Raw genomic sequence first — 23,025 nt, forward strand, 5'->3', positions numbered from 1 at the left:
ACGGCCCCTTCTCCTGCCCCGAGGCGAGGGAGCGCTTCCGCTGCCGCCCTTCCTACTGTGCCGTGTTGGATACCAACCGTGAGACCGCCGTGAACTCCGCCCTGCCTGGCGACCCTTCGGCTTGTCTGGACGGCGCTCGCAACGGGGGGCAGGGCTCTGGGGCCCCTTCCACGCACGTGTGCCCTGAATCCTTTGCCCCCCGGGCAAAGCCGAGGCCTGGATCGACCCCGAGGAGAGGACAATGGGGGCGCAGCAGGCACAGAAGAGGAGACGGCTCCAGCCCCAGCCACGCGATGGGGGGGGGGGAGATCAAGGACCGTGCCAACGGTCCCCACGGAAGCTCACATTCCTGGATCGTCTGCCAGCAAAGATGGCGCTCAGAAAGGGAAGGCACGCCACCATTACAGACACACGCGCACCAGCTCAATACCCTGGGGGGGGGGGGTTGAACCCGAGCCTCCGTGGGGGCCCTGCAGTCAAGGCCAGTCTGAAGCCAACAGCCACAAGCACTGAAGAGATTCACGCGGCCCCAGCCATTCGGGGTTGCTTCCGAGCCGGTGGAGCCCAGAGGCGTCACGAACGGTGCTGCACCGTGGCAGACTGCAGGGAGGGCCAGGCTGCCGCGCGCTCACAGGGACGCCAAGAGTAGCCGCCTGTGCTTTCGCAGAGAAAGGCTGGCCAAATTATTCCCGACTCCCTCCCGACTCCCCCAGCTGCATTCTTGGAAGCCTCCCCCCTCCTACCCACTGAGGTGATCTAGAAAGCGAGAGCAGGCGAGCCGGGGAGAACCGCAACACCCTCCTGCAAACGCTGCCTGGATTCATGCGGCCGCCCCTTCGGCAGGCGGTACCTTTATTTTAAAAATACCTGGAATGAACAGAAAAAGATGCGCCAAGCACTGCAGGGAGAATATACGGTGCATGTGATTCCCACTGAAAATTTGTAATACGCTTTAAGTGGCAATGAAATTAAGACAAAAGCAGCACAGATCCATTTTCTCGGCTTTCACTTCTGAAGATGCTCTGCTTGTTCCTTTAACTCGGACAGAAATGTTTTAAGACAGTTGACTTTTTCTCAACTTGAGGCAAGTCCCTTAAGGCACCAAATTCCTTATGAGAAGCCCTGATCAGTAGGAAAGTGGAACCAGGTTTCTTTTGAGGGAGGGAGGGAGGGAGGGAGGGAAAAGCAAACCTGCGTCTCTTAACGCCAAGGTCTGAGCGACGGGAAGCTGCTCGGGGCTTGTCTAACAGGGCATGAGTTTCCAGCAATTCACGAGTGGGAGGAGGCTGAAGGGACGGCCCACCGCGTCACCCTGTCCAGCCTTGCCCCACCCGCGGCCGCTGCCGGCCAAGGGCCGCTTGGTCTTGCGAAACGCCTCGTCCTCACCTCCCGCCCAAAGTGCTCCGACGCCACAGCAGCTTCTGCGACACGGACTCCGTCACTGCCAACCGGAGGACCCGTTTACACACCGCGCTTCCCAAGAAAGAGGCAGAGGACTCGTGCTTCCGCAGTGATTCACCCATCAGTGCCAAAGGCAGACCCACCCCTGAATCGGCCACTTCCCCCTGGGGAGTCCGATGTGCCCTGCTTTTAATGTCTCCGGCACAATTTAAGTGGGCTTCTCTGCTGCCTTTCAGCTGTCACGATGTCAAGAATTCAAGTGTGTCAGTTCTTCGGTACAATCAGCCTTCTTTCCTGTGCAAAAAAGTACGAGCTTCTCCCCTCTACTGCAGGTTCACGTTTACAACCATGAAACAGTACACAAATGGGCAACACCTGGGATCCTTTAGTTTCCTCGCCTGGGCCTGGAGAGCAGGTCCTTCCCCCCCGCACCCCTTTTGCAAAGTGCATCGCGAGCAACAGAACAAGGTCTTTCCTCGCTCGTTCACACGCCAGACATGGATTTGCAATTAACTGCGAGAATCAAGACAAGACAAGAGGAAAAAAGACAGCCGTCTAAGTATGTGCCCGGGGGGGGGGGGGGAAAAAAACCAGCTCCCAGATTTTACAGTGCGTATACCTAGCTCACAACATAATGATTCCAGTTCACAAAAGAACAGTTAAATAGCAATTCCACAATTCCAATTTCCAAAGAACGGGCTCCGTCCCCCACGCACGGGAGCGGAGCGCTGCCTTCCTCTGGCGTCCGGCCAGGAAAGCACACGGCTGCCCTGCTGGCAGACGCCTGTCAGCTTCCATCCCCTGCTGCGCTCCGTTTCTTCCGGGTGCAACCTCTCCAAGAATCTTGGCTTTAGGTGGCACTCTTCATTCAAGCACACAGAAAAATAATTAAAAAGAGTCTTGACGGAATAAAGCTACGAACAGAAGAGGGGAGAAACCAGCACGCGACTCTTCGCCACCACCACGCAGTCGGAATGGAATTAAAGACTGCTGAGCACGGTTCCGGGGGGGGGGCGGGGGAGACAGACAGAGGCCCCGGGTGAGGCCCCAGGCCTCCGCGGACACGCCTTTGCGCTTGCTCCGAGGGCAGAGAAGCGAGCGTGATCCGCCGGAAGGAACACGGGCGGCTCTGAGCGGCCGGGCCCGCACGTCCCCTGCCCGACACCGCGCTTGCCCGTGCCCTCCCGGAGCGCCGCCGAGGTGGCCGTCTCCGCCCCGGAAGACTCGAGGCCACCCGTGGCCGCAGCAGTCCGGTGCCCGTCCGGGAGCGGGGAGCAGGCTTCTCCGCCAGGGCTCACCCCCAGCCCTGGCAGAGGGCGGGCTCTTCCTTTCCTCCAGAAGTCTCCTGTGCGCCCACCCAGGCTCCTCCTGCTCCTGGCGCGGTTTTCAGCAGCACATGTGGGGGGTGTTCCGTGGCTGCCCTGCCGGGGGCCTCGCGGTCCTCGCGCTTGGGGGCTGAGCCCCGGGGCATCGGCCGCGCTCGGCCTGGAGGCGCCCCGGCCCGGGGCATGCCGGGACGGGGCACCGGTGCCGTGTGGCGCTGCCGGCAGCACGCCAGAGTGCGCCGGCACGACGCAGGGGGGCGTGGCGGGGAAGAAGGGGCCTCCAGCCCGGCCGCCAGGCCCCCGAGTCCTCTGCCCCACGACCACCCAAAGCGGATCAAATTTGGTCCCATGGTGATGGCTGAAGTATATGTACACAGGCCGCTGCATTTACAGCGCCTCTGCGGAACGCAGGCCGACCGTCTCCTCTGCTGACGCCGCCTCCACGTCTAGTCAATCGGAGCTGGGCTTGCGCAGCGAGAAGGTGCGGATGTTGAAGTGCCGGCTCAGCTGCCGCACCTGGAAGGGGAACGGCAGGAAGCCCACGAGTGGAGTGGGGACAGAGCACCAGAAGCCCAGCGGGGGGGGGCTCCCCCCGGCTGCCCCAAGGGCGCCTCTCCCCTCCCCTCCAGCTCCCCGCAAGCGCTCCCAGGGGCCCCCTGCTTCAGCCCCGTCGCCGACGCCCTCCCTCCTCTCTGCTCCCCCAACTCTCGGGAGGAAGCAGTGGGGGGCACTTCCTCGAGCGCCCCCACCACCCACTTGCGCGAGGCAGAAGAGCGCGCCAGAGGAAGGGCCGGGGCGCTCGCCTGCGGTGGAGATGCGGGCGGCCGCAGGGAGGGGCTCGCGGCTCTGGGCTCAGCCCTGCCCTGCGGTGGACGCGGGGGGAGCCGGACCGACCCCAAGCAGCAAGAGGCGCTCCTGCCCAGAAGCCCGGACGCTGCCGCTGTTGCCGTCTGCGCAGCCCCCGGCTGGCCAAAGCACGGCGGCCCCCTCCTCCTAGCACCCCAAGCGGGCGGGCGGACTCACTGCGGCTGCTTTGCGACGCGCCCCCCCCCCCCGGCTGCCTATCTGCACCCTCCATGACAAGAGAAAGGTGTGGGGGTGAAAACGCGATGTGCACCCCACAAGCCCCCGGGGGCCTTTCTGAGCGCTGCAGGCCGAATCTGCGACACTTGCAGGCCCACCCCCTGCAAGCACGCACCCCCCCCAGCTGGAGCACACGCGCCCCTCCTTCCAGCAGGCTGCTGCCTGGGGGGCGCGGCACCTGGAGGCCCGTGCCCGCGGGCACAGAAGCAGCTCGGGGTGCCAGGCGAGGGCGGGAGGCACCCGTGGCCGGTCCCGGCCGGGCCCCGCAGCTCCCCGCAGTCTGCGATCCCGGGGCCTTTGCGCCAGTCCCGGCCGGCCCCCGCAACGGAGGCCATGAGGGTCCGACCGGGGCGCTCCTGAGCGAGGCCTCGGCCTGCGCAGGCCCAGAGTGGAAGCTCGGCTGGCGCGGGGGACGGGTCTGCCCTGCGCTCCCTTTCTCCTGGCCAGTTTCAGAGACGGCAAATCCCCGAGGAGCCAGCCGTGAGCAAAGGCCCGTGTCTCTTGCGCCGCCACGGCCACTAGCGCCTTTGCACCCCTCCTCTCTGACTTGCGAGGGGCTCAAGGCGGCCTGCAGAGCGCCACTCTCTCTTCACAACAACCCTGTGAGGTAGGTTATGCTAGGAGGCGGCGGTGGCCAGCAGGGAGCAGCGTCGGATCTCCGGGTCCCCGGGCCGGCCACCCGCCCGCCACGCCAGCTCGCCCCCGTCCTCGCACGGCTTTTGGAAGGAGGCTGTGGCGATCGATCCGGAAGCCCACGTGGCTGTGCCAGCCCGAGGAGGCCGGCTGCGCCCTGCCCTTTGGCCCCGGGGTCAAGGCGACAAGCCCCCCACGGGCTCCCCAACCCCCGCCAGGCCAGAGCCCCCGCCCGCCCGCCCGCCCGCCACTCACCACGCTGACTCCGTAGTGGACGTGCGCCAAGGTGATGAAGCCGGTGAGCACGGAGAGCAGCAGGGCCTCGTGCTCCGGCCGTGTCTGCAGTGGGACGGCCAGGACGGCCAGGGCCAGCGGCAGCAGCAGCCAGTTGAGCGGCTGGCAGCGCGTGCTGCTCATCTGCGAGACGATCAGCCGGCACTGCGGGGGCAGGCCTGGAGTCAGCGGGGCCCCACGTCCCTCGGCAGCCCCCCTCCCGCCCCGGCAGCCTTCCCCCGCGGAGGGCCCCGGAGGCCCGGAACGCCTCTCCTGCCCAGCCAGCCAGACCTTTGCTGGCGGGTGTCAAGTGGCAGGGAGCTGGTGCCCCCCAAGAGCCCCCCTGGGTGCCGGTCCGGTTCTGGCCACAAGCGACAGAGGCCCGGCCAGCTGGAGAGGGAGCTGCCTGGAGGACGCGCTTCCCTTCCTGGCCTGCCCACACCACCCCTCTCTGCGTGGCGCTCTGGCTGCCCCCAGGCCGGGCCTCTCCCCCAGAAGGCAAGCCCGGGCCTCCGCCTGCCCCGCTGCCGGCAGGCAGGGCCATTTCGGGGGGCGCCTCGAGGGGCGCGCGATGGCGCCTCTCCTGCTCTGCCTCGAGCCTCTGCTGCGCACTGCCCTGAGCGCTGCTCTGAGTGGGAGTCAAAGAGCGCTAACGCGAGTGGCGAGCCAAGCGCCCCTCGCGCGCCCCGGCCCGGCAGCGAAGTGGAGAGGGCTCTTACGGAGATGTTGGCAAAGGCCGTCCCGACCATGAAGTAGAAGAGGCGCGGCTGCACTTCCAGGATGTCCGAGGGCGACAGGAAGACCCAGGCGGTGCACAGGCCGAAGAGCAGCGCCGGCGACAGGAAGGGCAGCAGCACCTCGTACAGCGAGCGGTGCTTCAGCATCTTGCTGGCGTGGGCTCTGCGGGCACAGGCGGCGCCGGGGGGCCTTGAGGGCTGGGCCGGGCAGGGCAGGGCAGGCTGCGCGGCACCCCCAAGGGGCCCCCGCAAGGCAGCGGGAGCGTCGCCAGCCCGGCCCGAGTGGGGCAGGCCGTGGCGGAGAAAGGCGGCAGTGCCTGCCTCTGCCCAGGGGGCCTGGCCCCACCGCCGGGCGGGCAGATGCTGCACTCTGCCCCCTCCCCGCCCGGAGCACGGAGGGGGCAAGGCTGGCCACGCGCCCCCGCAGTGGGCAGCTGCCCGGAGGGGGCCCAGGGGCTCGCGCCCGGGGCCACTTACTTGTAGTAGTTCAGCAGGCTCATGGGGATGGTCACGGTGAGCGCACAACCTGGGGAGGGGAAGGGAAGGGGAGGGGGCCGTCACGACCCGCCCACCAGCCCCTCCTGCCCCAGCAGGGCCCGCCTGGCCTCCGTCGGCTGCGGCTGCCGGAAGGGGGACGGCGGCCCCGGACTCCCCTCCGAGAGGCGGGCACGGCCCTGCGCGGCCTGCCTCCGAGCCTGAGGCACAGCCTGCCGCCGCCGCGGCCGGGAAGAGCCCCCGCTCCGTGGCAGGGCCCCCACCCACCCAGCAGGACCGTCCTTACCGATGATCATCGCAACGAACAAGTCCCTGTAAAGGAAATTCAGCAGGAACGGGCGGTACCAGGCCTCCACGCCCACGATGGCCGTGACGATGTACACGATGGAGATGGTCTGGAACGCAACCGCGAGAGAGACAGAGAGAGAGAGAATGGCGGACCGTGTGTGGCAACTCAGTGGGAGACCCGCGCGTGGCACAACCGACCGGTGCCAATGCCGTCCCAGACTACTCCTCATTATAAAAGGCAAACACGTTTACAAATAAAAATAGAAGCCATACGTCTTAATAAAGCAATGCTATTTAAGCCCTAAACGTTTTAAATCCGCAGCTCAGAAGGAAACACAGCAAGGCATTTCCACAAAACGGGAGATTCCAGGCTCCCCCGAAGGGCACCAGGAACGCCCCAGGGAGGGGAAGGGGGTTCCTCTTCAGGCAGGGAGTTTGCGACGGGGGCAACCAATGGGGAGGAGCCCGGGTGCCAGCACCCACCCCCCGCATCCAGGATGCTTCCAAGCTATGTGCTCCTCCCTCGAAGCCCCCCCCAGAGCGAGGGGCCTGCAAACAGCCCAGGGCCGGTCTTCCTGCTTCCCTGCCCCCACAACCGTATGTTCAAGGCAGATGCCAGCTGCGAAGGGGAGCCCCCCACCACCCGTTTCCTACTGTGAATCCACCTCTGCCAAGTTCCCGCAGAGTCCCAGCGGAATCTACTTGACTCGGCCGGGGGAAACGAGCGACAACAGTCCCATGTGCCCCGAGTCCGTTCACAAGCCCAGCAGGTGGCCCCAGGCCGGCTACTTGAGGGCTCAGCTGAAACTGGGGTTCAGCCACCTCCAGCTGCCCTGCCCCTCCGTTTAGCAGGGCTTCCCTGGGCAGGAACACTTGCCCCCCAGGAAGACCCCGCTCCCTTCCCAGTGCAGGGAAGGTGCGCCAGAACGGGAGTGCGGGGACCTGGGTCTGCGCCCCCACTAAGCCACGAAGCCCCCGAGGGTGTTGAGCTGCCATGCTGCTGCGGCCTGGCTGGCCTCACAGGACGGGGGCAGGATCAGCCCCTCTGGGCTGCCCGGAGGCTGTCCCCGAAGCCGTGCGGGCGCCCTGCAGCGCTGAGGCTGGGCCCCCGCCCGCTCGGCCCCACGCTTTCCACACTGAGGGGTGAGCACAAGGGTTCCTCAGGCACTTTCTAAAACTCTGGTGCCGCGGGAGAGCACCCATCACAGAGGCGCTCCCCTTCCCCTCCCCCTCGTGCCATTTCCACGCCACTGCAGCACGGGGGGGGGGGGGCCCCCAAGAGCGGGGCACCTGCTTGGGAGAGTGAGCCCAGCCCTCCACACGCCCAGGAGATGCTCAAGGCCAACTCGGCAGAGTCTCGCTGGCTGGCTGGCTGCGGCTGCGGGAGGCAGAGGGCGGGGGCAAAGGGCGCCTGCCAGGGGCCGGCATGGTGCTCATGTGCCGGAAGCCTCTGGCTGGGCCCCGGGAAGGGCGCCGGCCCGGCAGCGCCTCAGCACGGGGCAGGATCGGTGACTGGCGACACACGTCCCCGGATACGCACGGCTGGACCAAAGAGCGGAGGCCGGGAGGATCCAAGGGCCTTCCCAGCCGGGCGTCTTGCCAGCGGGCTGGACTGCAACTCCCATCATCCCCACCCAGCAGGCCAAGGGCGAGCCTGCAGCACAGTCCCAGTCCCTCAGGGCCACACGTGGCCTCGCTGCCTAGGAAACTCCGGAAGCACCCCAGTTTCACATACTGGAGTCGGGATTAAGGCGGGGGCCTCAGACCCCCCCCCCGGCACCTCCTGGGGGTGTGAGCGCGCCAAGGAAGCCGAGGGTCTGCCGGCAGGAGCCCAGTCTCCCAGCAGGGCCAGCGAAGGCAGGAAGGCCAAGGCCAGGCGGAGAGCCGCCTGTCCTCTCCTAGGGTTGGGCCACATCATCAGCAGCAGCAGGCCGTGCCGCCCGCTTCTGAATCCCCCAACCTCAAGGACCCCGTGAGGAAGCGATGCAAGCAAACCGGGCAGGGCCAGAGGGGGACGCCCCAGGGCCGGAAGGCACTTGGCGGCGAGCAAAGGGGACGGAGAGCGCTGCCACCCTCGGCGCCGCGAGATCCTAGCCGAAGGGAGCCTAGTGGCTGGCACGCACGGAGGGGAAAGCAAGGCCCGGCGCCACACGACGCACACGGTCAGGACACGGAACGAGAGGAGGAGGGAGGGATCCGGGTGAGCTGGAAGTCGTGGTGTGAGCGACGGAATGAACAGACGCGGCAGCGCTCGGGCGAGCGAATCAGAGCGGGGTGCAAGGGGGACGCGGCCTTTCCATCAGACGCGCACCAAGTGTCCCACTCTGGAAACGACCGCCTCAGCAGGAAGACGAACCGCTGACCCGGCTGCCGCTCGAGGCTCGGAGGAGACGCGAGATACCGAAGTGCTGCTGCGACTGGGGATGCCGCAGGAGAGCTGCGAGTCTTTCCCCGGAGGGTTTTCGTGCCGCGGGCTCAGCTGCTGGTCCGGGCTTGAGGAGTTGAGGCTCAGAGCTGAAGCCGTGCAACTGGAGGCGCCACGATCGGTCGCCACAGCGGGAGACTCGCACACCTTGTCCCCCGCTCTCGTTTGTGCCGCTCGGCCGCTCGGATTACAAATCTCTTCAGGTTTTTTCAGCCCCTCTGCAAGCCGCCAAAAAAAAGAAAAAGAAAAAAAGCAGGCCCAGGAGCCGCATGCGGCTCACGAGCCTCGGTTTGGCCACCCCTGGGAAATACAGAGGAACTATAAAATAGAGACGAAAGGACGGCGGGTTTCCACAAAGGGGGCTACTATGAGGACAGCCTGCAATATTAGAGAGCAAAGGCACTTGCAAAGAATAAACCACTTGGAGCAGGCAGGATACCAATCGGACTATTCCAAGCAGCAGAAAACAAGTCAGTCCAAGTTCGACACAAATATATGTCAACTGATATGGAAGACAAAACAATGGGCCACACGGCCGACAACGTTCGAGCTATATTCCAATCCCCGAAAAAGGAAAGGCAGGAGAGTGGGGTGCGCTCAGGGCCGTTCCACTGAACCTCCCACACGGACAAAGCGATGCCCAAGGGCTGCAAGGGAGGATGCCGCTCTGCTTGGGTCGAGAAACGCCGGGCGTCCAGGCCGGACCCTGAAGAGGCGCTAGAGAACATATGCAAATCTCGAAAGGCCGTCACAGTGAAGACAGCAGGCGGGCTGGCGGCCTCGCCACTCGCCGCAGTTGTGCCAAAGCTGGGATCCAGGCTGGGGGGCGGGGGAACGGGAGGGGCTCCGAGCGGCGAGGGCCGCAGAACAAGGCCTCGGGGGCCGCACGCTGGACCGCCCCATCCATGCTGCGTCGAGTACAGCGAGCCTCCGACTACGCGGATCATGAGACGCTGCGCGTGGCTCTGGAAGGAACGGGGGTGCCTCCACACTCGATGCGCGACTGGCGTGACGGACAGGAAGCCACGTGAGGCCAAAATACAGAGGAACGGGGTGGCTTCTCACAGGCAAAGGTGCCACACGAGGGTGTATTTTCGCTCCCTGTCTGCTCAGTCTGGGTAGAGAACATGGTCGCAAGGACAGCTGGATCAGAACCGGAGGAAGGAGTGAAGGTCGGCAGAGGACCAACCACTGTTTTAAGACATGTAGATGACACCGTCTTACGGGCAGAAAGCAGCAATGACGTATGTATTTATTAATTAAAAGCTTTTGTATGCCGTCCTATTATACAGAATCTCAGGACGACTTGAAACGACTCTTGATGAAAGGGAAAGAAGGAAGTACAGAAGCAGGATTGCAGCTGCATATTAAGAAAACAAATATCATGTCCTACAGAAGAATTACAGAACTGTACCGTCAACAATGAAGAAACTGAAATTGTTAAAGACTGCACTGCCTTGGCTCAGTCATTGGTTCAAAGGGAGACGGCGGCCAAGAAATTCGAAGAAAGGGCTGAGATTTGGAAGGGCGGCGATTAAGGAACTAGGAAAGATCCTCAAGGATGTTTCGCTGGAGAGCAAGGGCAGGGTCATCCATGCGGGATCATCCCAATCTGCACGGGGGTGAAAGCTGGGCAGTGAAAGAGGCTGCGGGGCGGGGGGGGGGGGGCGGGGGTTGGAAACACAGAGCCAGAGGAGAGCTTTAAAAACACCCTGGAACAAAAAACTGGTTCCTGGATCAAATCAAGGCAGAGTTTTCCCGGGAAGCAAAAATAACAAAACTGAGGCTGTTGCACTTTGGATATGTCATGAGAAGGCAGGACTCCCTGGAGAAGGCCATCGCGCTGGGGCAAGTCAGATACATGATGGATTGAACCCACAAAGGAAGCTGCAGCCTCAAACTGCACCCCCTCGGGCTTTCATTCAAGGTGGCACCAAAGAGGGGGCAGCTCGAGGGCACACAGCAGCGGCGGCTCAGAACACCAGACGTATGACATGGACTGTCCTAACTGACTTATTCCAATTAGGCTTTGGGTGGATGCGTCAGAGAGACGCCACGGTGCCGAATGACCTACGGTAGGAGCTGGGCAGGGGGACTGCAGCCCGGCACGTTCTCCCGGACCCCTCGGCCGCTTCTCACACCATGTCCTGGGAGCCTGCTGACCAGCCCAGCGGGGCCGAGCACGGGGACTGCGGTGGCTCCAGCTCCTCCTGCCCGGTGTGGAATATGGTGCTGGGGGCCACAGTGGGGCGCTGCAGCCATCTGAGGCGTCTCGCAGGACCCTGTCCTGCCCCCTGGGGACTTGGCAGCCACATGACCTGCTGGGAGGGGTGCCTGGAGCTTTAGCTGGCATCCCCGTGACACCCTCCCCACGGCTCCTTGTGCCCCGAAGGCCGTCCAAGTTCAGAAATGGGATGGAGACAGGTGTCCGAGTGGAGGGTAAACCCGGGAAAGTCAGGGGCGTGTTGGCAGCACCGTGGTAGCTTGGCCTGCCCACAGTGGGGACAGGTGGCAGAGCGCCTGCTCGTGGCAGGACCAGGCTCTGGCCCACGTCTGCAGGGGACCCTGCCGGTCAGCGCTGTCGATACTGGCCTGGAGAGACCAACCATCCAACTCAGTTGCCGGCCGCTCCCTGGGGCCCCCAAGGGGCAGGCCGCAATGAACCCAAAAGCGCCGCAGCTGATCCCCACGAGCCCCGCGCAGCCCGGGGGCGTCCTTGCTGAACAACTCCCTCACACCCCAACCATCAGGCCTCAGAAAACAATCCTGCCCGCAAGCTATTTTGCAACACGTCACCGTCTGGTCACAGATCGTTGGAGGAGTTTCAGTTGTTGCAGCCTGAGGATGTGGACAAGGTGCCTGGACAAGTGCGTCCCACCACCTGCTTGCTGGACCCTTGCCCATCGTGGCTGCTGACCAAAGCCAAACACGGGATTGGGGCCTGGATCCTGGAGGTCATCAACGCCTCCCTGAGGGACGGCCGGGTGCCTGCCCCTCTAAAGGAGGTGGTGGTCAGGTCAGTCCTAAAGAAGGTGTCCTTGGATCCAGAGATGGCTGCCAATTATAGATTGGTGGCCAACATCCCGTTTTTGGGCAAGGTGCTGGAACGGGTGGTGGCGGGACAACTCCAAGCTCTCTTGGGTGAGACTGATTATCTGGACCCATTTCAGTCCGGCTTCAGACTCAGGTATGGTACTGAATCTGCCTTGGTCGCCCTGTATGATGACCTGTGCAGGGAGTGAGTCCCTGTTGGTCCTCCTGGACTTCTTAGTGGCTTTCAATACCATCAACCATGGTATCCTTCTGGAGAGGCTAAGGGGGCTGGGAGTAGGAGGCACTGCTTGGCAGTGGTTCCGCTCCTACCTCGACGGCCGATTCCAGAAGGTGGTGCTGGGGGACTTAGAAACACAGAAAACAGAGCAAGTCAGAAGGGACCTCCTGGGCCATCTAGTCTGACCTCCGGCACCAGCCGGCTCCACTCACGACATGCCCACCACGGGGACGTCCAGCCTGTCCTTGAACACCCTCACCGATGGGGCCTGAACGACCTCTCATGGAAGCCCATTCCACACCCATGGTGTCCTAACTGTCAGGAAGTGCTTCCTGGCATCCCAATTGAACCTTGGCTCCCTGAGCTTGGCTCCGTTGGAGCGCGTCCTGCCTTCCTTTGCAGAGGGAACAGGTCTCTCCCCACCTCCGTGTGACACCCCCTCACATACCTGCATGTCACCAACAGATCCCCTCTGAGTCTCCTCTTCTCCAGGCTGAAGAGGCCCAGTTCCCTCAGTCTCGCCTCGTACGGCATCCCCTGCAAACCGGCCACCAACCTTGTGGCCCTACGCTGCACTGACTCCAACCTGGCTATATCCTTCCTGTAACGAGGGGCCCAAAACTGAGCACAATACTCCAGTTGTGGGCGCACCGGAGTCGTGTAGAGTGGCAGTAATACCTCTCTCGATCTAGAAGCCACACTTCTGGCTATGCAACCAACAGTGGCGTTCGCCCTCTCGGCCACCGCATCACACAGCTGACTCATGTTCAGCCTGCAGTCAACCAGCACCCCGAGGCCCCTTTCACAAGTGCTGCTCTCCAGCCACTTGTCCCCTAACCTGTACTTAAGACACCCATTCCTGTGCCCCAAGTGCAAGACCTTGCACTTATCCACACTGAACGCCATCCTGTTGTCTCCTGCCCACTTCCACAGTCTGTCCAGATCCTTTTGGATCTGGAGTACCTGCTCCTCAGTTGTGGCCACTGCTCCAGTTTTAGTGTTGTCTGCAAATTTGATCAGCAGACTGTTCACCCCTTCTTCCATGTTGTTAATGAAAAGATTAAACAGGATCGGCCCCAGGACAGAGCCCTGGGGGACCCCGCTTGTCACTGGCCGCCATCCGATGATTCCCCGCTCATGGTTACCCTCTGCTTTCGGTCAGTCAACCATGCCCTAATCCACCGGACAGTGCTTTGGTGTATCCCAAAACTCCTCAGTTTCGCCACCAGGATATCATGGGGCACTTTGTCAAAGGCCTTGCTGAAATCCAGGTAAACCATCATCCACTGCATCCCCTCCATCCAGCCACCTCGAAACCTTGTCATAGAATTCCACAAGGTTTGTCTGGCAGTTGTGTGGCTGCCAGCCTCCCTTCCCTATCTAGCATCACTAGATCTCTCGCTATTATGAGCCTTTCCACTGTTTTCCCTACAATTGACGCAAGGCTAACTGGTCTATAATTCCCCATGTCCCTTCTACTACCCTTTTTGAAAATTGGGACCACTGATGCCACCCTCCAGTCCTCTGGAACTTCACCTGTTCTCCACGAGGCCTCAAAAATGGAGGCCAGCGGGCGTGAGAGAACCCCTGCCAACTCTCTAAGTACTCTCAGGTGTAACCCATCAGGGCCTGGTGCCTTTGTAATGTCCAATGCCCTGAGGAGCCCCTCGACTTCTAAGGGGGTGACTCTTATCTGTGCCCCTAAGTCCCCAGCCTCATCTAATCTCCTATGCGGATCTCCCCCGTCCTGCTTTGGGGAGCACAGAGGCAAAATAGTCATTTAGCACCTGTGCCTGTTCCCTCATGTCAGTCACTGGATCTCCTTCCTCCTTATTTAGTGGTCCCACCACTTGCCTCCCCTTTCTCTTCCTATTTACATGCTGAAAGAAGCCCTTTTTGTAGAAGCTCGTAATCAGCCTTAGCCTTGCTAAGAATCCTTCTGCAACGGGCCTCCTCCTCCCTTTGGCTCTGCGCCGTGGCAGCTATGCCATGGAGTTTCGCAGGGGTACATTTTGTCCCCCTTGCTATTCAACATCTACATGAAACCGCTGGGAGAGGTCATCCGGAGGTGTGGGCTGCGGAGCGATCAGTACGCTGATGACACCCAGCTCTACCTCTCTTTTTCAACCAATCCAGGTGAGGCAGTGGCTGTGCTGAACCGGTGCCTGGCCGAGGTAATGGGCTGGATGAAGGCCAATAAACTGAAGCTCAGTCCAGACAAGACGGAGGTCCTGTTGGTGGGTGGTTCACGCTCCTGGGTAGGTGACTTGGACCTAGCCCTCAATGGGGCTGCACTCCCTTTTAGGGACAGGGTCCACAGCTTGGGCGTGCTCCTCGACCTGGAGCTGTCCTTGGAAGCTGAAGTGACTGTGGTGGCGAGGAGCGCTTTCCTTCAGCTTCAGCTGATCCATCAGCTGCATCCCTACCTGGAGGACGACTGTCTAGTGACAGTGATGCACGCATTGGTTACTTCCTGGTTGTATTTCTGTAACATGCTGTACGTGGGGCTGCCCCTGAAGACAGTCCAGATACTTCAGATGGTGCAAAACAGAGCAGCCAGGTTGCTGACGGGGACTGGGCGTTACTCTCACATAACCCCAGTCCTCTACCAGCTTCACTGGCTCCCCATCGAAGTCCGGGCTCAGTTCAAGGTGCTGGTTATCACCTACAAAGCCCTTAACGGCTTGGGACCTGGATACCTGAAGGAACGCCTGCTTCCATATTTGCCCTCCCGCCCCCTGAGATCGGCAGCAGAGGCCCTCCTCCAGGAGAGACATCAGGAGGCAAAGTACCCGGAGGAGGGCCTTCTCTGCGGTGGCACCCCACCTGTGGAATGCGCTCCCCAGAGAGGTCCGCCTGGCGCCGTCATTATTTGTTTTTCGGCGCCAGGCTAAGACCTTTTTATTTAAACAATATTTTAACAACTCTTAATAATATCTATAGGTTTTAATTTTGCAGCCAGGGTGATTCTGGGTTTTTAATTGTATTATTTTATTATGTATGACGCTTACTTATTTATGTGAGCCGTTCCGAGGCTGTAAGCGATGGGACAGCATACACAAATTCTAAACGAACAAACAAGCAAACATCGGCGTCCTGCTATCAGTGCCAGAGAGCGTGCGGTGAGAGCAAGAAGGCGAGCGCGAAGACAGGTGGTGCTCCCCGGGAGGCAAGAGCCGGGGGAGCCAGCGCCGCTGCTGCCCCGCCAGAGCTACTCCCACGGCTGGGCTGGGCTGGGCTGGGGGCGGAGGACAGACTTACCACCTGGCTGATGTCGTACCCCCAGGGCAGGAAGAGGATCCCGGTGTTGTACTTCTCCCAGTGGGAGAGGATGAAGGAGAACAAGACCACCCACAGGAGGAGGTAGAGCACGAAGACGCTGACGCCGTTGGGCCCCCGGCCGAAGGTGGAGTACACCGTCACCACGAAGAACATGCACGCCCAGCTGTCGAGGCCGTGGTCAAAGAGCTCCCCGAGCGGCGTGCTGGACTGGGTGCGGCGAGCCTGCTTCCCGTCCACGCCATCTGGAAGCGGGGAATGAATGGGGGGGGGGGCAGGTTAGCAGACTGCGGCCCCGGGGATGGCTGGGCCTTGAGGCGGGAGGAAAATCTAGGAGGGGAAAAGCAGCGGAATCTCGTGGGAAAGCCCAGCCAGGTGCAAAGCTGGAGAGGCACACCTGCACCTCCACCTCCACCTGTTCTGCTCTTACCAGGGGAGGGGAGGGGAGGGGAGGGGAGCAAGCGAGTGGGCAGGCGAGAAGGCGCTGTGGCCTGGAAGCCGGGAGCCGAGGCCGGCGGCCCTGCCGCAGGAAAGCCTTCTCTGCCCACCGGGTTTTGATGGCTCCACTAGAGCAACTTCCCAGGATGGTCTTTGCTGTCATCTGCTTATGCACAAGCATTCGGTCTCTTCTGCAGCTGACGGCAGAGGCCCAGAGGTGACCAATAATCTTGATAATAAAGACAATTCCTGCCTGCTAAAGTGTCTTTCTGGAAGAAAAAGGACCACTTTCTGGAGGGCAGCTCATTACTGCAAATCCCAGAGCCTAATCTTCTGTCCGCTTCTCCCTCTCAGAGAGACGAATCTGCCGCGGGGGCTGCGAGAGCTGAGCACGCGGGCAGGGGGACGGAATGGGCCACCACCCCCGCCCTTCCCCGCGGAGAACTCGCCTGCTGATTTCGGCCACCAAGCTTGGTGGCCGGAAGTGGCTGTGGCCACCGGAGCACAAGGGGGGAGCGGGGAGCCTTCGGGGCAGGCTGCGGGCCCTGCCGAGACGGGCCCGGCTCTCGCGCGCAGGCGTGTGCCCCCCACGAACGCTGCCGCAAAAGCCTCCCAGCAGACCGAGCGAGGGATGGGGAGACGTGCCTCGGACCGGGGCCCGGCAGGCAAGGGGTCGGCCGCTCTTACCCAGTGTGTAGGCCATGAAATTGAGGAGGCCCACGATGATCCACACGTGGCTCGGAACATGCGCCTGGTCTGGTGCTGCGGGGAGAAAGCGGCTGTGAGCATCGGCGCATGCCCAGGAGAACCGTGCGCTGCAGCCTCTGCGATGCCTCGACCGGGGCGGGAAGGCAGCGCCAGCGCAGAGCGAGTGCCCGCGGCGGCCTTCCCGGGCACCTTCCACAGCGGACGCGTACCGGCTGCAGGACACGCCGGAGAGGCTGCGGCAGAGCCGGGGAAGGGCGAGCTGCGTTTTCGCCCTGCTGGGACGGCCCCGGCCGCAGGGCAGCCTTCCGGGTGTGCAGTGCTGCAGCTGTTTCGTTTCGCTTTGCTTCTGGACTGCCCAGCAGCCCGAACTCTACAGTCCACCTTCCAATGGTAGCCCAAGCCCAAAGCATTTCCTGAGCTGCTCCGGACACTTGGAAAGACACGCGTGCTGGGCTATCACCGTCGTCATAGAAGAAAAGACTAATGTTGGCATTAACCATCTGAGCAGAGTTTTCTGTGCCGTAACCTGATGAAGCCTTGGACTCGTCTTTCAGGGCAGCCTCATGAACATTATCACTTTCAGAAAGCGCCCTTGCTCTTTTTCAGAAGATCTTGCACAGAACTTGTGCGTGTGGCTGAGAATTTCTCCTTGAGGCAAGAACTTCTCCATAATTCGGAAGTGTTATGCATGTGGGTGGTGTTATAAAATACTACTGATAAATCTGAAATAATTAAAACTAGAATCACCAGCCAGGGACAAGCAGCTGCAAGGCCAGTCGATCAAAGCCTCCTCGGAAAAGACGGGCTGTTGCCGCAAGGAAGTGGGGCGTGTGGCCCGGCCGGAGGGATGCTTGGAAGTGGTGGGGCTGCTGTGGGAAAGGCCCTGCTCCGTACAGAAGGCAAGCATTTGATTGATTTGCTGGGGACTAAACTGGGAGGAAGCAGCAGCCCCCCCTCCCCCGTGTTCAGGGGCAGCTGATGACCTGCAGACCCTCGCAGCGAAGGCTCGAGGGCATGACCTTGCTCCCCCCCCCTTGCTCCCATGGGAAAGTTCATGCGACCACGAACGGCTCCAGGGCTGCCCCTGGGGTGAACCGCCGTCACGGGGGGCGCAGAAGTACACGCGATCCTCGTTCCGAAGTGCGGCAGGAAAGACCACGGGGCAGCCTTGTGGGGGGCACAGAGCCACGTGCGCCTGTGCACGGCCACAGCCTCCGGCACACAGCTGATCAGGCCTCGCCTTCCGTGCGCGCGCTCCGCACAGCGCCACGTGGAGGCCCTTCCCGTCTCCGTGTGCAGGGCCCCGCTCCGTGGGCAGTGAGTCGGCCCCCTTTCCCGGGGAGCTCCTGCCAACCCATCCGGGCCTCAGCCAGGGAGGCTGCAGGACCAGCCTCGCCCCAGACACGGGCCTTGGCCTGACGCGCCGCCAACCCCGAGCCCTCGGAGAAGAGCGGATCGCGGGACGGACTAAGACGAGCCGGACCAGCCACGAAGGGGGCCACGCCGCACGCTCCTGCCCAGGGTCGTGGCCAGCCGGCCACGTCCTCCCCCGGGTCCTCCCCCCCACTCCGTCATGCTGCTGCTCATCAGTCCCGCCTGGACTCCGAACGAGCGGGGGAAGACGCCCCTCTTGATCAGCGCTGCAGAAGGGAGGCACCGCCCCCAGGGGCCTGCCGGGCCCCCTCGCCTGGCCTGCGGGAGGGCCCTGACAGGCCACTCGCTGGCGGCAGCCCCCCCCCCCCCCAAAGCCGGCACTACCGGATGGGCTGCAGCCGCAGCGGCATGCCGGCTCTCGGCTCACGCGGGTGCCTGCTGCTTTTTGGCCTGGCTGCTTCAGGACGGAGCCTGAACAGGAGGCGGCAGTCTGCCACCAAAGGCCGTCCCGGGCACCGCGTCTCCTTCCCTCCCCAGCCACCTGCACGGCTCTCTCAAAAGATCTCCCCGCCCACGCCCTCTGCTCGGACCGCACCGCAGGACAAGCGGCTAAGACGGCCCAGCGCGCCGTGCCGGCCCCGGGGATGCAGCTCCTGCCGCACGAGTGCCGCCGAGCTCGTCCGCGTGCACAAAACATCCGTTGTAGGAAAAGCCTTACCCGATGCATAAAAGTCAGGATCAAAATGTGCCATAAGGAAGAAGTTGAAGACAAGCAGCAGGAAGCCACTAAACGTTATCAGATTTGGGGCCAGCCACGTAGGGAAAATCTATTGGAAAGCAGTAAAGACATGCAGAAAACCCACATTAATCCACGAACGGGGAACGGAGGCCGACGATCAGCCTCGGCGAGGCCGTTCCTTGACCGCCACCGTGCCGTTCCGCAGCCACGTCCCCGCGCGCCACAGCCTGCTTGCGGAGCGCTCCTGCGTTAGTCACGGACGGGGACAGGAAAGGGCTCTGGCGCTCTCCGCTGACAGGGATGTTAAAGGCCCGCGCCAAGCACAGAAAGCACACGCGGGAGGGCGGGCCGGCCGGCCGGCATGGGGCGCACTCACCTTGACTACGGTGTTCCAGAAAGGATGCATCACATACAGGGAGAGCGGGTTGTTGTCCACGGCGCTGTACTGTGGAGAGAGGAGAGATGTGGGGGTCAGCTGAAGAGCCGGCAAGGGTGAGAGGCCAGCCCAGGAGCTCCAGCCCAGGAGCCCCAGCCCAGCACCCCCCCACCCCACAGCTTGGATGCCTCCTCCGGTTTCGTTGTGCACCCCACCCCATTTCGCACCGCTCACTCCCACAGGGCCACTGGGACCGTTTCCTGCCCTCCTGGCTGGCTGCGCAAGCCGGCTCAGGCCCCAAAGCTCGAAAATACCGCAGGAGTCGCCGCCTGCACCCCACTCAGTGCAGACCTGTCCCCTCTGCGTCCCGGAGTCTGCCCTCGTGGCCTCTGGGGAGCGAGAAACGGAGCGCCCGCGCCAGGCAGCGGGTGCCACCAGCTCTGCAGGGGAGACTCTGTGGCGGAGGGCGCTGGGGCAGGTTGCCACGATCCTGACCCGCCCCCCCCCCCCCCGCTGGAGGAACCCTGCTCCACCCCGCTCCTCCAAAGGGCCGCCTGCCATTTACACCGTGACGCAGACGCCAAGCACGGCGCCCGGGGACTCGCCCGGTGTGCACGCAAGCGACTTCAGGCCCTGCAACACCTGAGCCAGACTTGTCAGCAGAGAGGTACAGAGTTTGCCAAGTCCATCGTGTGTGTGTGCGTTGTGCATTCTGGCAGAGAGAACGCTGCTGCGCAAGACGGCAAGCTTCTGGCCCGTGGGGTTCTCAAGGTACCCCGGAGGGAGCAGCAATGCTCGGGAAACTGTGGGTGCCCAGGAATCACCGACTCAGCGGTCAGCCGTGGGGCCACATCGGGCTCCCAACTCGCTCGGTGCAGAAACCCAGCCCAGGTTATGCAAGGAGTAAGCAAGAGCGATAATCACAAACTATGCGGAGGCAGAACAGGCAAAATGCATCGATTTGTGTAAGTTACGCCAGCCACAGAATTTAGTCTTTAAAAAGCAGCCCCACTCAGAGCCCCAAACAGCTCTGAGCCGGCGGACCTCGTTTGCGAGGCTGGTGTGCAGAAGGGGATACAGGACAAGTCCGGTGGTAACAGAACCCACGAACTGACCACAGCACAAATTTTTGCAGCTTTGACCCCAAATGGGAGAGGGAAATGTCTGAGCGAGTAAAGCGCGTCCTCTTTTTGCAGAGGCAATCCAGATCCCTCCTGCTCTCCTCCCTGAGAGGCGTCTGGGCCTGGGTCTGCTGGGAAGTCAGCGCATCTGCCTAAGGGAGGGCCCTTCTGTGAGTAGGGCCTCTGCCAGGGCCGGCGCCTGAGACGGGCAGCTTACTAGGCTGGGCTCTGCGGCGGTCAGGAGCACGCCAAGAAGTGGGCGGGGGGGGCAGAGCTGCAGCCGCAGGACAGGGGCTCCGTCACCTGGAGGAGGACGGGGCAGAGGCGACCCTGATGCACAGCCATTCCCAACCGGCACAGGACGCTCAGTGCCCGTTAGCAGCCTGGGGCGCATCCTGCCGCGGGAGCTGCCCCTCGGCTCCGGCGCTCAGGCCGTGCTTCTGGGATGACTGCCACTGACCAGCTGTGGGGCCGCAGCCAGCCGGACTGTGCCGCACACTGCCAGTCCGCTGCCCGTTCTGGCAAACGCGGAGTGCCACACGCCAGCACAGAGAGCCCTCAAAGCCTCTTCCTGTGCCGCTTCCCAAAAGATCGGAGGCCGCGAGCTTCTGGCTTGCCACCAGGACAGAGGCGAGATCGGCTGGAAGCCCGTGCTTGCCTCGGAATAGCCGCCCCCTCCGGACAGCCAGCCCAGCGCCAAACAGGCACGTCCGAGTCTCACTGCCCCTCGGCGTACGCAGCACCGGCGTCCTGCCACCGCCAAGCACCGGACTTCAAGCGACTTGGGAGGTAATGAGATTTCCGTCCACGCAGAGGGCTACTTGGCAGATTGCTGAAATCCCATTATCTCCGTCCCTCTTGCGGAATTTGACGGACACACAAGACTGGCCGGAGCAACCAGAGGGGGCGGAAGGGCTGCTCGCACTGCGGCCGACCCCGACTCTCAGGGCCGTGAGTGGCCCACGGTCCACCCAGAGTCCGGCCCTCTGGCCGGAAGGGAGGGCTGCCCACGGACTCAATCCCGAGCAAGAGGCAGGGGTGCGGCCGAGGAACCGCTCCGGCCGCCCTGCAGCCTTGCTGAGCAGGTAGACATGCAGGGTGGCCACCCCCTCAGCTCTCCGCCTGCGAGAAGAGCAGCCAGCCAGGCCTCGGGCGAGAGCCAGCCACATCCTCCCGGCCCCCCACCTCGAGCCCAGCGCGACCGCAAGCGGCACCCTCCCTTGAGCCCGGGGGGGGGGGGCACCCTCGCCGGCTCTAGCAGGGCACTGCCGACGCACCAGGAAAGTCGGGCGAAGAGCATGCGAAAGGGCACCCCTGCCGAGGCTTGGGCCGGCCTGCCCAGCGGCCAAGGGTTCGGCCCTTGCTGGCCCAAAGCGCTCTTGTGAAGCCCAGTTAAGCCACCAGCCGGCAGAGCAGCAGCAGTCAGAAGCTGAGTAAAGGCATGGCCGTCAACCGGTTTGCTCGGTGCCAGCAGCCCACGTGGAAAGGCCAGGATCCTGTGCCGCCTGCACGAGGGAGACTAAGTGCTCCTGCCCCAGGGAGGAGTGGGGACGGGCAGGACGGCGAGGGGTGCTCGGCTGGCCTGCACCACCCTGGGAGCTGGCATTCCTGGGCCTGCTTGAGGCGGCGCGGAACAACTGCTGCACCCGCGGCGGATCCTGCCGGTGCCGCGGGAAGAGGGGGAGTGCAGTGGCGGTGCAGGATACTGCCCACATCGGAGAGGGGAGAGCGGAACGAGCCACGAGGAGGCCTGGGCGGGTGCCCGGTGCTGAGCTCGACTGAGTCAGCGAGAAGCAGGCAGGTGTTGTGGAGACGGAACTGGCAGGGCTTGGGGGACGGTGTCACGGCCACGAGGGCGGTGGGGGGCCGGGGGCGCTCAGGCAGCTCGGGGCTGGAGCAGGGCAAGTGGCGGGAGGCGCAAGAGCGAAGGGAACTGAGGTGCATGCTCAGCGCGGCGGCCAGTGCAAGGCTGGCCGGCCGGCTTCCTCTCCATACAGGCCCCCGATTCTGCCTGCAGGCCGGGCTCTTCCAGCGAGTCCATGAAGCCCCCTCCAAGCCGAGGCTGCTCCCTCTCTGGCGGTCCGGCGCTTAGGGGCTGCCAAGTCGGAGCAGCCTTGGCGGCATGGCCGGGGGAGGAAGAGAAGCCACCCCAGGGGGCAAAGCCGACGTCGTCACACGAAGAGCCGCGAGAAGCAAGGTGGCTGCTCACGGAACGGCATGCGGCCATCTAGACCGGACGGCCAACACACTCGCTTAGATATTCCCCTCGAGGAAGGCCGGGCGGGCGGCCACCGCCGTTGATCATCCTGCTGAGCGCCAACCGGGAGATGCGGGCTGATCGGAGGATGCGCCCGTACCTCTCCATGCCGGGGACGTGCCTCGGCTGTGGCTTGGGGGCCCCACCAAAAGGCCCGTCTTTGCTCCTGAGCCCAAGGGGGGGCTCGGGGCCGCGGCTCAGGTGCCTGCCCGCCTGCCCTCAAGTGCTGGGCCCAGTCAGTTCTCAGCAGCCGGGCCAGCTTACAAGCCAGCGGGCTGGCTCCCACACCGCCCAAAGAAGCTGCGTCCAGGGAAACAAGGCAGATCCACCCATTGAGGCGTCTGAACAGAATCTGCACCGGCAGCAGTCGAGGAAGGAACTGGCAGTGCAGCCCCCCAGCCCCTTCCGGGACCCCCACGCCTGGGCTGCTCTGGGCAGCAGAGGCCTCTGGGGGGAGGAGGGGGGCAGGCCGCGAGGAAGCAGCATTTCCGGGGCATGAGCCCCACAGCCGCCGCCCCGGACAGCGTGCCGTGAACACCCATCCTGGAGGCTGAAAGCGAGGCTTCAGCACGCGCATGGTGCACTTTGAGTGCAGCAATGTCGCTGAGCGCCGCTTACTATTCTGCTCATGACCGAACCCTAATCTTTAAGAGCCACGTGCCTTTTTAAAAATCCGACTGCTCAGAAACAACAGTTTCCATTCATCTGAGCCTTACAACATCAGGAAGCCCCATTTATGGTAAAAGATAACACCTTCCAGTGAGTAAGAAAGAATAATGTAGAAGAATAATATAACTAATGA

The 23,025-nt window shown here is 62.9% G+C and overlaps 1 protein-coding gene across 1 annotated transcript; it reads right to left on the reverse strand.

Annotated features, from left to right (window-relative positions):
• Positions 1-3,176: 3,176 nt before the first annotated feature.
• SELENOI (selenoprotein I) lies at positions 3,177-18,912 on the reverse strand. Its single transcript, XM_044421114.1, has 9 exons — positions 18,846-18,912; positions 18,449-18,557; positions 16,336-16,410; positions 15,193-15,455; positions 6,234-6,342; positions 5,930-5,978; positions 5,435-5,615; positions 4,698-4,880; positions 3,177-3,242 (listed from the first exon to the last, which is right to left on the reverse strand). The coding sequence occupies exons 1-9, from the start codon at positions 18,873-18,875 to the stop codon at positions 3,177-3,179; spliced, it is 1,065 nt and encodes a 354-aa protein (XP_044277049.1). The 5' UTR covers positions 18,876-18,912.
• Between the last annotated feature and the right edge of the window lie 4,113 nt (positions 18,913-23,025).

Source organism: Varanus komodoensis, unplaced genomic scaffold (genome assembly GCF_004798865.1).
Source record: "Varanus komodoensis strain SLA01 unplaced genomic scaffold, ASM479886v1 scaffold114, whole genome shotgun sequence".
Lineage (NCBI taxonomy): Eukaryota > Metazoa > Chordata > Lepidosauria > Squamata > Varanidae > Varanus > Varanus komodoensis.